Raw genomic sequence first — 12,308 nt, 5'->3', positions numbered from 1 at the left:
CCACTGTCACAAACAGCTGCCACCTGAACTTGAACCCTGTGCACCTCTAGTGCAGGGGAGATAACTCCACTGTCACAAACTGCTGCCACCTGAACTTGAACCCTGTGCACCTCTAGTGCAGAGGAGATAACTCCACCATCACAAATTGCTGCCGCCTGAGCTTGGACCCTGTGCACCTCTAGTGCAGGGGAGATAACTCCACCGTCACAAACTGCTCCTGCCTGAGCTTGGACCCTGTGCACCTCTAGTACCGGGGAGATAACTCTACCGTCACAAACTGCTGCTGCCTGAGCTTGGACCTACATCTCCAGGACGGGATGTCCTGGGCACGCGTCCGCGTGCTTTTCCAATTGTTTGTTTCCATTTTTCGAGTCAAGTAACTATGATGTATGTGTTGGCACTCACACCCTAACCCAGAGTTTGCAAGCAGCCTCGGAGCCAACAGCAATGCCAGAGCGGTGAGTTTCCTGTTTGTGCGAGGTATCTGCGTAACCGAGCCCAGCTAGGCCACTTGTGGTGTGAGGCTCACAAGCGCATCATTCATTCATGCCAGAATGGATCAATCTGTGTGTGTGTGTGTGTGTGACCATCCTGATTGAAGAGACCCAGCGCTCAATGTGCAGCGTCTCTCACACCTGTAGATTACGCCGCTGCACTTCACCCCAATGTGCTCTAGTCCACTACTATACTCCTCTGCACTCTACGACAGTCTTCTCTGCAAACTGAACTCGCTCCCACTGCACTCTACTCCACTGCACTCTATGCCACTACATTCTGCATCACTCCACTCTTCGCCACTTCACTGTACACCACTCTACTCTGCAACAATGTACTCCCTGCCTCTGAGTCCCTGCCTCTGAACTCAACGCCACCCTTCTCTGCACCACTGCACTCTGCATCACTCCACTTCACTCTGCACCTCTTCACGCCACTTCACTGTACGGGTCTCTACTCTGCAACACGTCGAAAACAATTGATGTATATAGATCACAATGGAATTTTATATAGTTCAGAATTCCTTGACCAGCCGGTCAGGGAATGTTTATTAGTTTGATAGGTTTAGAATCTCAAAATACACCATATAACCCAAAACATAAGGGTTACATTGGGGCACAGTCCTGTGCCATACAAGAAGGGGAGAAGTGAGAAAGTGAAGGTAAGTGAAGAAAATTATCAGGCAAACAGAGTGAGCTTGCAGGTCACTGATACTAGTTTACATTGACAGTGTATCCTGGAGTTATTCATACAAACAATAGTATCAAGGAGTTACATGTATGAATTACTCTACGGTCGTCGACGTTTCGATCCCAAGCTCAGTTACAACGGGATCATCATCAGGACAAGAGAATAGTTTTGCCTGAACAAAGTTATTTACAACACCTGTTTTTGAGAAAAAGCAAGGGGGAGGAAAACAGAAATATATATACAGTCATTATTTGTATAGTCAGCGCTCACATTGTAACTACGGTATTCATATTCGGAATCGCAGTGTTAGGTGTTGCCATGAGGCGTGAGTGTTCCGTGCAAGGCCTCTCATACTCATGCAATCTTTTAGTGAAATTCCTCATTTTGTGAAGAGCTACATATAATTATGTAGAATGGTGGTGGTGAGTTCTCAAATGGCTGGGGCAAGTGAGAGTGGTATAGGAACTATCGGTCAGCCGTGAAGATGGTGAGGCTTGTGGTGGTGAGAAAAGTATGGTACTTCTGGGGACATAATGAAGCCAATGCTGTCCTGTCGGGGCGTGTAGCGCTTGTTAGTGGAGATGACCTACCGAGTTGGTGAGTTGAAGTAGGGTTATCTTCAATTGGGATGGTCCGTTTTGTATCACCAACGCAAGTCGTTCTGTTGGCAATAAGAGGTATTAAAAGCCATACTTTCCAGAAGGGGAAAAGGAATAAAAAGCGGGATTTGACCTATTTACCTTCATAGGTAAACCGTTCCTTTTGGGTGCGGTTGATTGAGAATTCTATGCAGGCGCCGAGATTAGTGTGGAGTCACGCCCATCTGCATACTGTCCCTCACATAACAGATTGTGGATGGTACAAATTCTTTAATGAAAAAATCAACATAAGAGCCCAAGGGCTCTAAAATTGAACCACAAGCAGATACTATGGGTCTACCTGGGGGACTGTTGATGCTCTTATGAACTTTTGGAAGGGTATAGATAACTGGCTGGCGTGGGCTTTTTACATTAAGAAATAGGTGTTCTTTCTTACTCAAGAAGCCCTGGGAGACTGCATCTGTGGTGATCTTTAGTATAGTCTCTTGTATATTTTTGGTGGGGTTACCTGGTAGCCTCTGGTAATGATCAGTGTTCCCTAGCTGCCGTAAGATCTCTAGTTTAAAGGAGTCAACATCTTGGAGGACAATTCCTCCGCCCTTGTCGGCACTTTTAATGACAAGAAGAGAGTTGTTCTTTAATGAGTTAATGGCGTCTTTTTCTGCCCGTGAGATATTATAAGGGACATACAGTTTTTTCTTTTCGATGGCACAGAGGTCTTTATGTACTAATTTTTCAAAGGTTCTGACCTCTGACGGGATCATGCTGGCAGATGGAAGGAATGTAGAAGGTGGTCGGAATGGGGTATTAGCATTGGTAACGGGGGGAGGATGTAATTGGGAAAAGGCTTTCAGACGAATTAGTCTGAAAAACCTGAGAAGTTCAGTTTGCAACTCCATAAAGTCAGGGCGAATGGTAGGTACAAAGGAAAGGCCAACCGAATACAAAGGAAAGGCCAACCGAATAGACTATATTTTAGTCTCAGTACCTATCATGGACTTCTGAATACTACCGATACCTTCCATTCAACCATGGTAATATTGCCCTGCCAGCACTCTATAGACCTTTTCTGTTCACCAGAATGCTTCAATTAATACTGTTCTATAATTTTATTATTTATTATTTTTTGTAGCCAGGCAATACATAAGGACAATAGTCCCTGGCTGATCAGTTGCAAGACTCCAAACTCGTTATATCAGAGATATACTCCACGCAACCTACACGGTAACAATTAAACTCCCTATTCTGGCCACATAGTGCAAGCGATCTTTGATACAAAAGAGCATATGCAGTCATACTAATATCTATTTCAGATTGGGCGTGACTCCACACTAATCTCGGCGCCTGCATAGAATTCTCAATCAACCGCACCCAAAAGGAACGGTTTACCTATGAAGGTAAATAGGTCAAATCCCGCTTTTTATTCCTTTTCCCCTTCTGGAAAGTATGACTTTTAATACCTCTTATTGCCAACAGAACGACTTGCGTTGGTGATACAAAACGGACCATCCCAATTGAAGATAACCCTACTTCAACTCACCAACTCGGTAGGTCATCTCCACTAACAAGAGCTACACGCCCCGACAGGACAGCATTGGCTTCATTATGTCCCCACAAATACCATACTTTTCTCACCACCACAAGCCTCACCATCTTCACAGCTGACTAATAGTTCCTATACCACTCTCACTTGCCCCAGCCATTTGAGAACTCACCACCACCATTCTACATAATTATATGTAGCTCTTCACAAAATGAGGAATTTCACTAAAAGATTGCATGAGTATGAGAGGCCTTGCACGGAACACTCACGCCTCATGGCAACACCTAACACTGCGATTCCGAATATGAATACCGTAGTTACAATGTGAGCGCTGACTATACAAATAATGACTGTATATATATCTCTGTTTTCCTCCCCCTTGCTTTTTCTCAAAAACAGGTGTTGTAAATAACTTTGTTCAGGCAAAACCATCTCTTGTCCTGATGATGATCCCGTTGTAACTGAACTTGGGATCGAAACGTCGACGACCGTAGAGTAATTCATACATGTAACTCCTTGATACTATTGTTTGTATGAATAACTCCAGTATACACTGTCAATGTAAACTAGTATCAGTGACCTGCAAGCTCACTCTGTTTGCCTGATAATTTTCTTCACTTACCTTCACTTTCTCACTTCTCCCCTTCTTGTATGGCACAGGACTGTGCCCCAATGTAACTCTTATGTTTTGGGTTATATGGTGTATTTTGAGATTCTAAACCTATCAAACTAATAAACATTCCCTGACCGGCTGGTCAAGGAATTCTGAACTATATAGAATTCCATTGTGATCTATATACATCAATTGTTTTCTACATTCTTGTATGCTCAGGACCACTTGTTGTTTTGATAAATACTTGATACCCATGGTCCCGAGCGATTTAATGGGTTTCCCTTGTCCCTTCTTGATGGATCTAGTCTGCAACACTGCACTCTCCGCCACTGAACTCTACTCCACTCTTCTCTGCACCACTGCACTCTACATCAGTGCACTCAACACCACTCCACGCAAAACCAATGCACTTTACACCATGGCCCTCTAAGCCAACTACTCTGCACCACCACAGCATTATATTCTACTCTGCAATACTACACTGCTGCACTCTACGCCGCTCTATTCTATTCTGCACCATTATACTCATTGCTATTGCTCACTACACCACTCTACTCTGTGCTACTCTACACCACTGAATCAAACGCCACTCTAATCTGCACCACTGTACGCTACGCCACTGCAGGCGACTCCACTGCACACTGCTCCACTCTACGCCACAGAACTCTCACTGTACTCTATGCCACTGCACTCTACGCCACTCTACTCTGCAAGACTGCACTCTCCACCGCCCTAACTAAACGCCACTTTACTCTGCACTCTACCCCACGGCATGCTACACCATTCTACACCATTTCATTCTACGTCACTACACTCCACTCTGCACAACTGTTCTCTACGCCACTCTACCCTGGGCCACTGCACTCTACTCTGCACCACTCTTCTCTACGCTACTCTATTGCACTCCACACTAGTGCACTCTCTCTGCCCCTATGATCTGCATCACTCCACGCCTCTGTAATCCATCTCCACCACTCCACACCACTCTACTCTACGCCTCTGCACTCTACCCTGCACCACTTCACTCTTCGCCAATTCATTCTACTCTGAAATAATCAGCTCCTAAAGAAATCCCCGGTCGACCTCAACAATCCCAAAAATGAAGTCTGATCTCCCTGCTCCCCTACCCTGCCAAAAAGAAAGCCACCAACCAGCGACTCACCAAATTCCTGGAACAAAACCACCTACTAGATGCCTCACAATAACGATTCAGTGCCAACCACAGCACTGGGACCGGGCTGATTGCTGCCATAGATGACATCAGAACACTCCTAAACCATGGAGAAACTGTGGCTCTCATCCTCCTCGACCTCTCCACGGCTTTAGACACAGTCTCCCACAACAGCCTCCTCAACAGACTCTACAACATAGGCATACAGCAAGACGCCCTTGAGTGGGTCGCCCCCTTCCTTACGCACACAGAGCATCCACTGCCTCCCTTCACCTCTGCACCTAAAGACATCATATGCGGCGTACCACAAAGTTCATCCCTCAGCCCCACTTTGTTCAACATCTACATGACCCCCCCGCGCAGATGTCAGATCCCACAGACTCAACATAATCTTATACGCAGACATCACTCGACTGATCCTCTTGCTCACCCAGGACCCCTCCAACGCCAAAATCAACTTCTGCAACGCCATAATCAATGTAGCCAAATGGATGAGAGACAACTGCCTCCAACTCAACTCTGACAACACTGATCTTTGGAAAGAACACCTCCGCATGGGACCACAGCTGATGGCCTGCAGAACATTGACCCACACTGACAGACCATGCATGCAACCTCGGCACCATCCCTTACAGCCAACTGACCATGGAATGACAAGTCAGTCAGTGTCTCCTCCTGCTTCTACACACTTTGCATGCTCTGCATCAGATGGATCCCAACCAACACCACAGCGGTCGATCTCGAAGCTGGGGAACCGGGTTTGAGTCTCGGCATCGACGCTCAACATCCTGTGATTCAGGGCAAATCACTTAATCTCCCTGTGCCAAACAAAAATGAATGTCCATCAGTAACAAAAGTGGTGCTCATGTAAAGCGCTCTGATACCTGATATCTTTGGGTCTAGTTTGCGCTATAAAAAACACCAGAAAAAACGTCACTCAGGCCCTTGTGACCAGCTGCCTTGACTACTGCAATGCCTTCTACGCCGGCATCTCCACCCAGTTACTTAGAACTCCAGACCATACAGAACGCAGCAGCCGGACTCATCGTGGACCTACCTAAACATCGCTCCCCATCCAGAAGAGATACCAGCTCAAGATCCTCATACAAGCCTACATGACCTAGGACCAGCCTACTTCAACCATCGACTGGTCTTCCACCAACCATCCAGGCACCTGCGCTCCTCTTCACTCACCCTCAGACATACACCCCGCATCAGTCTTAGCCGCAGCGGTGGCTGCTCCTTCTCTACATCGCTGTCAAAACCTGGAACAACCTTCCCCTCCAGCTGTGTACAGCCCCCTCTCTGGCAGACTTCAGAAAGGGGCTCAAATCCTGCTCTTCGACGGAGACACAGCACCAGATACCCCTATGGGTGACAGTGTTGCACTCTCCACCACTGCACTCTACACCACACTACTATACGTCACTGCACTCTACGCCAATGCACTCACTACCACTTTACTCAAAACTCATACACTCTACACCACTGCAATCTGTGCAAATCTACTAAGCACCACTGTACTTTATGCCACTTTGCTCTAGACCACTCTACTACATGACACTCTATGATACTCAACTCCCGATGCTCCACTCTGACGCCCTTCTCTATTAAGTTCTTTTCCACTCGTTGATACTCTACTTCATTCTATGCCACTCCACTTTGCAACATTCAACTCGACTCTGTGCCACTCTACAACACTACTCCACTCTACGACGCTCTACAATACTCCCTCTATGCCACCCCACTCTATTCTGACACACTACTCCATTCTACTCTACGCCACTCAACTCTAGAACACTCTACTCCACTTTGCCATTCTACTTTCCTACACTACTCTACTCCACTCCACAATCCATTCACTCTACACCAGGCTCCTCTAAAGCACTGTACTCCCAGCAACACCCTCTACTCCACTCAACACCACCCTGTGCCACTCCATGACACTACTCCACTCTGACACTCTATGCCACTCAACTCTGTTCCATTCTCCTCCCTCCATAACACTCCATGCCACTTCACACCACTCTAGGCCACTCCACGCCGCTCCATAACACCTCAATCTACTCTACTTTACGACACTCCACTCTCCTTGCCCCACTAACTTGTGCCTTGGTAAACAGCAGCCATGTTGTGCAACATGACTGAAACATATTGGCAGAACCAAGAGAATGCACGAAATGCACCTGTTGCTTCATGCACAAAATGCACAGGTTGCTTCATGCACAAAATGCACAGGTTGTTTCATGCACAAAATGCATATGTTGTGTAGGAGAGTAGGACCTGCTTACCCCCCCCCCCCCCCCTTTTGCTGGTGTTTCACTGTTTCTCGACTTTAGTCTGGCTGGGGCCCTGCTATTCAGGACCCCAGCCTAGCTCCTTCATCTCTAAAATGATTGCATGTCATTTAGATACACTCCAGTTTGGTTACTGGGGTACCATTGTGAGTCCCCCCAGAGGCCTACCAGGGGCTGCAACATGTATTATGCCACCCCTGGGAAGCCTTCCAAAATGACACCACAGTTCTGCTACTGCAGCCTGGGTAAGGTGGTGCATGCACCCCTTACTAAGATACAGGTTACCTCTATCTACCTTTAATCACTGAGACATGTAAACCTATAAGTCACTCCTATGGTAGGCCTTATCAATCCTGAAGGCAGGGTGCTTGGTTTTGTGTGAGGGTGCCCATGCATTAGCAGGACCCCTCTGCAGCTTTCGGAACTATTCTCTGAGGCTGTTCTTTGATGCAGCCAGACCATATACTCTTAAGTGCATTATAACCTCCCGGTAAATGCTAACTTTGGAATGGCTGCATGGAAACATGTTGTGTTTGGTGTCAAACACTTTGGAATCCTACCCCCCGCCCCAACCAGTCCTGGCGGCGGGGATAACATTTCACCCTTCTAGAGGGAGAGACATGTACACATTGACCTAACCGGTAATAGTTTAAAAGAGCCCTGGCATCACAAAATGGATGCTGCAGCAACAGACACAAATCTGACCTCCTGCTGCTGGCCGAAACTCCGGCAGGGGAGGCCTGGACAATAGATTTCCTGTCACAGGGAAGTGTAACCACCTCCCAGACAGGCTTTAGTGTATTGGGACTGGGTGGGTGGATTCAGAGCATGCTTTTCAGACAGTGCTGGGGGCACACTTGGTGTCCCTCTGCTTACCCCAGTTCATACCGGTTGCAGGGGCACTCAGCCCCTGCTCTGGCATTAAACTGGACAAAGGGAAAGGGGTGTAACCACCCCTCTTCCCAGTCCCTCCCATAGGTGGGTCCCCAGAGTATGTCCAACACCCTATCTTAGTATAAGTATAGGACCCGAGTCCTTAGGACTTCAGATTACACCTGGACAAAATTCTGCAACATATATCCTGGAACTTCGACATTCTATTCGACTAGAAGACGGAAGAATCTCCCATGGGGTCAAGGAGTGACTCCCCTGTTCAAACAAGCACCAAGAAGCATCTTGCCGGTCTGCATTTCTAAGGCTCCTGCCGGATCCGGAAGGATTTGCGGCTCAGGACACGAACTTTCAGACTTCTCAGAGGCCGACACAAGATCCCAGCAAAGCTGAGACCCGCAGTCCTAACGTGTGACGTGGGACCGGAAATCCTGGACACCGTGCACATTTGCTAGTGCATTGACTTCCCGAGCTTTCCCAAAGTTGTGCGTTGGGCTACTTGTACCCCAAGCCCCGAGCCCCATCTGCACCGAAGATTGTGGGCCTACACTCCATGAGTGTTCCGTGAGCCCGCTTCTAGCATTTCTGCTCGAGGCCCCTTCGCGATCCCTGGTCCGTCGACTGGTGGGTCCCCACGAATGTAACTTTTCTTTCCTTTGGGCTTCCCTGGTTGCTCCAGATGTGCCCTGACTCCCTACCAAGAGGTGACTCCCTCCGACCTTGCTGGTCTGCACCAAAGCCAATCTTAGCTTTCTGCGTGGTTTGCTGTTGCCAAGGCTTGTTGCGTCCAATCCGGAAACCGACACCACAGCACTCGACATCCTTCGTGGGACAGCTCAAATCCAGCTCCTGGTTGTCGTCGACACCTCCTGGTCCACTTGGCTGAAGAGTCAAGCTTCACCTTCTTCACCTGAAATCACCCGACATCTGTGGGCATCTTCTCATCGCCTTCCTGGTCAATGCAAGTGACCCAGACTCTTTCCCCTCTGCTTTCAGGTTCTTCACATCTCCGATCCACTCGAACACTTTCCACTTGGTCGCCAGCAGCACTTTGCAGCAGATCACCATTGAAATCGACGACGTAACCAGACACAAAAAGACACCTATGCGCCCGGCTTCCCTGGGTGAGGTAACTCGAGTCCTCTGGTGCTCCCATGGGTGTTTGCTCTAGAACCTCCTAGTTCTAAAGGGGCTTGCTCCAAGTCATCTTCTAAGTGTCTTTAATTTTTGAAATTCCAACTGCGACTTTCCCCATAGAAGTTAATGGTGATGTGCGGCTGTGTTTAGACACTCCATGCATCCCCCATGTCTTTCCCTTGGGTGGTTCCTGGTGGCCCAAGTGGTTCTTAAGGCTCTAGGCCTTGTGTCTCTGTAAGTCGTGGTACTTATACCACTTTCTAAATATATGGTTTGGTACGCCCCTAGGGTGCAACGTATATTGTGCTAATTTACTGTGTGCTATTAAGTTTTCCTTATGCATGCAATTTTGTCTCTAGCCTCATAAAGAGACTAGAGGGATGTGTTTAGAATAAATACATCTATTTTATTTATATATACATGGTGTGGTTCTCCTTTGATTTGGTCATTCACAAGATTATAGACTGGTAAAACAAGCTGCTTTACATTCCTTCGAGACTTAGCCGGAAGGATGCCCTCCACAGTTACCACAAGGATAGCTTTCTATATAGGTTGTCTTTAAACCTACCATCAATAAGGGTCGTTTGGACTGGTACAAGTTGCCAACTAGAATAGTGGACAGCATATGCCAGGCCAACTTCTCCCACGTTGCTTCCTGTATAATAGGCACAGGTTTCATCATGCACAGAAGGCACATGTTGTTTCATACACAAAATACACAGGTTGCTTCTGCCATAAAATGCACAGATTTCTTCACGCATAGAATGCACAGGTTGCTTCATACACAAAATGCACAAGTTGCTTCATACACAAAATGCACACGTTGCTTTCTGCATAAAATTCACCGATTTCTTCACGCGCAGAATGTACAGGTTGCTTCATACACAAAATGCACACGTTGCTTCCTGCATAAAATTCACAGATTTCTTCATGCACAGAATGTACAGGTTGCTTCAAAAACAAAACGCACAGATTGCTTCCTGCATAAAATGCACAGATTTCTTCACGCACAGAAGGTACAGGTTTCTTCAGGCACAGAATGCACAAGTTGCTTCATACATAAAATGCACATGTTTCTTCATGCACAGAATGCACAGGGTGCTTCCTGCATAAAATCCACAGGTTTCTTTGTGCACAAACTGGAGAGGCCGCCATCTGTCCTCAGTCGTTGCACAAATACAGCAAGTGAAAATAATCGAGAACTACTCGTGACTTCAATGCATGTGGTCATCAAGAGATGCATGCAGTTTATTTGGGGGAGGGGGCCAAGCCCTCGAGTAGGAGCCCTTAGGGGAGCCCATCTGACGGGGCAGCAATCCCTCTGCCTGCTGTCTTCAGCAGGCGGGCAGGCGCAGGCATGGCAGGGCCCTTGGATCAGTCACTGTGTACGCCATAGCAGCTCCTGCCCTTCCACAGACCAGTCAGTCACTGTTTCTGATGGAGCTTCTCTTCTCTTCTAGGACTTCCACCTGAACCGAGTGGACTTGGAGGAGGCTTCGGGGGTGGAGAGCTCCCCCGCCGGGGCGCGGCCGAAGAGGAAAAGCAAGAAGTCCTACGACCTCACTGCGGCGGACCGGTTCTGGCAGAGGCTGAAGGGCAGGCAAGTGGGGCTGGGTGCAGACTTGTGGCAGGCACAGTGGGGGTTGGGTGGGGGGCCTGTCCACTCGTGTCAACTTAATCATCACATGTGGGCAGGTACTGTGGGAGGTCTGGGGACAGCCTGTCCACTCACGTCATCTCTCATGGACAGGCACGGTGGGAGGTCTGGGGACGGCCTGTCCACTCACGTCCTCTCTCTAGGACATGCACAGTGGGAGGTTGGGGACAGCCTGTCCACTCACGTTATCTATCATCTCACGTGGGCAGACAGGGTGGAAGGTCATCGGGACAGCCTGTCCATTCACGTCATCTCACATTGGCGGCCATGATGGGAGATCAAGGAAGAGCCTGCCCAATTTTGTCTACTCACTTGGGCAGCCATGGAGGAAGCTTGGGGAATATCCTGTCCACTCCTGTTATCTCACATGGGCAGGCACATGGTGGGAGTTCATGTCATTTGTTGTAAACAGCCACAGTGAGAGGTCAAGGGGCAGCCTGTCCACTCATGAAATTTGTCGTAGTCAGCCACAGTGAGAGGTCAAGGGGCAGCCTGTCGTGGGCCGGTATGGTGGGAGTTCAAGGGACAGCTTGTCCACTGGGCGTTCATCAAGCAGTGCTTTACTCCTCTTTAACAAACATTTGTCATTCCCCCGCCATCTTGGTCTTCACAAATCACTTTTATTTCATGAAACTGACAGTGCACCTCTACCCTTACCTGCACTGCCGCCTAGTATACAGTTCCAGGGATCGACACGTGACACTTCTAATGCACCTCGACCCTAACCTGCAGCACCTCCTAGTTTACAGGTACAGAGCCGCGCATGGCACTGCCAGTGCACCTCTACCTTGACCTGCACCACCTCCTAGTGTACACGTACCATAACCCACGCACCCATACAGAGCTTTGATATTGCACTTTGCTCCTGACCCATAGTCTCCAGCACTACTGCACCAGTTCCCCTCAGTTCTCCCTTGTAGTACCTCCTTATCTTTAATTAGTAGGAACCTCGCACAGTTGTCGACTCCTGTCGGCCCGGTAGGATACACAGTGAGTGTAGCAAGTGTAACCAACTGTCTCCAGGAGGACTTGTGGGTGGCAGAAGGGTATCACACCGTGTACATATTAGAAAATTTTGCAGCAGGAATCTTTTCTGGATTCACGTGCTGTGCATTATTTCACCATCTATTGGTCTGGTATTCTTCTTTGTATTAGTAGTCTTCTCTATTTTTTTTTTTTGATAGGCGTATAATATAGCTTCTCCAGATGCCATAT

General features: G+C 48.0%; 1 protein-coding gene across 1 annotated transcript in view; it reads left to right on the top strand.

The window, feature by feature from the left end:
* Nucleotides 1–12,308, top strand: part of SCFD1 (sec1 family domain containing 1) — a 709,689-nt gene that overhangs the window by 233,012 nt on the left and 464,369 nt on the right. The window contains exon 11 of the mRNA XM_086936984.1: nucleotides 10,897–11,036. Coding sequence (XP_086793110.1) covers nucleotides 10,897–11,036 — 140 coding nt within the window. The remainder of the gene's footprint in view (nucleotides 1–10,896; nucleotides 11,037–12,308) is intronic.

The sequence above is a fragment of the Lissotriton vulgaris genome, chromosome 9, assembly GCF_964263255.1.
Source record: "Lissotriton vulgaris chromosome 9, aLisVul1.2, whole genome shotgun sequence".
NCBI classification, from domain to species: domain Eukaryota; kingdom Metazoa; phylum Chordata; class Amphibia; order Caudata; family Salamandridae; genus Lissotriton; species Lissotriton vulgaris.
The sequence above is the reverse complement of the archived record's forward strand: the minus strand, read 5'-3'. Positions and strand labels throughout refer to the sequence as shown.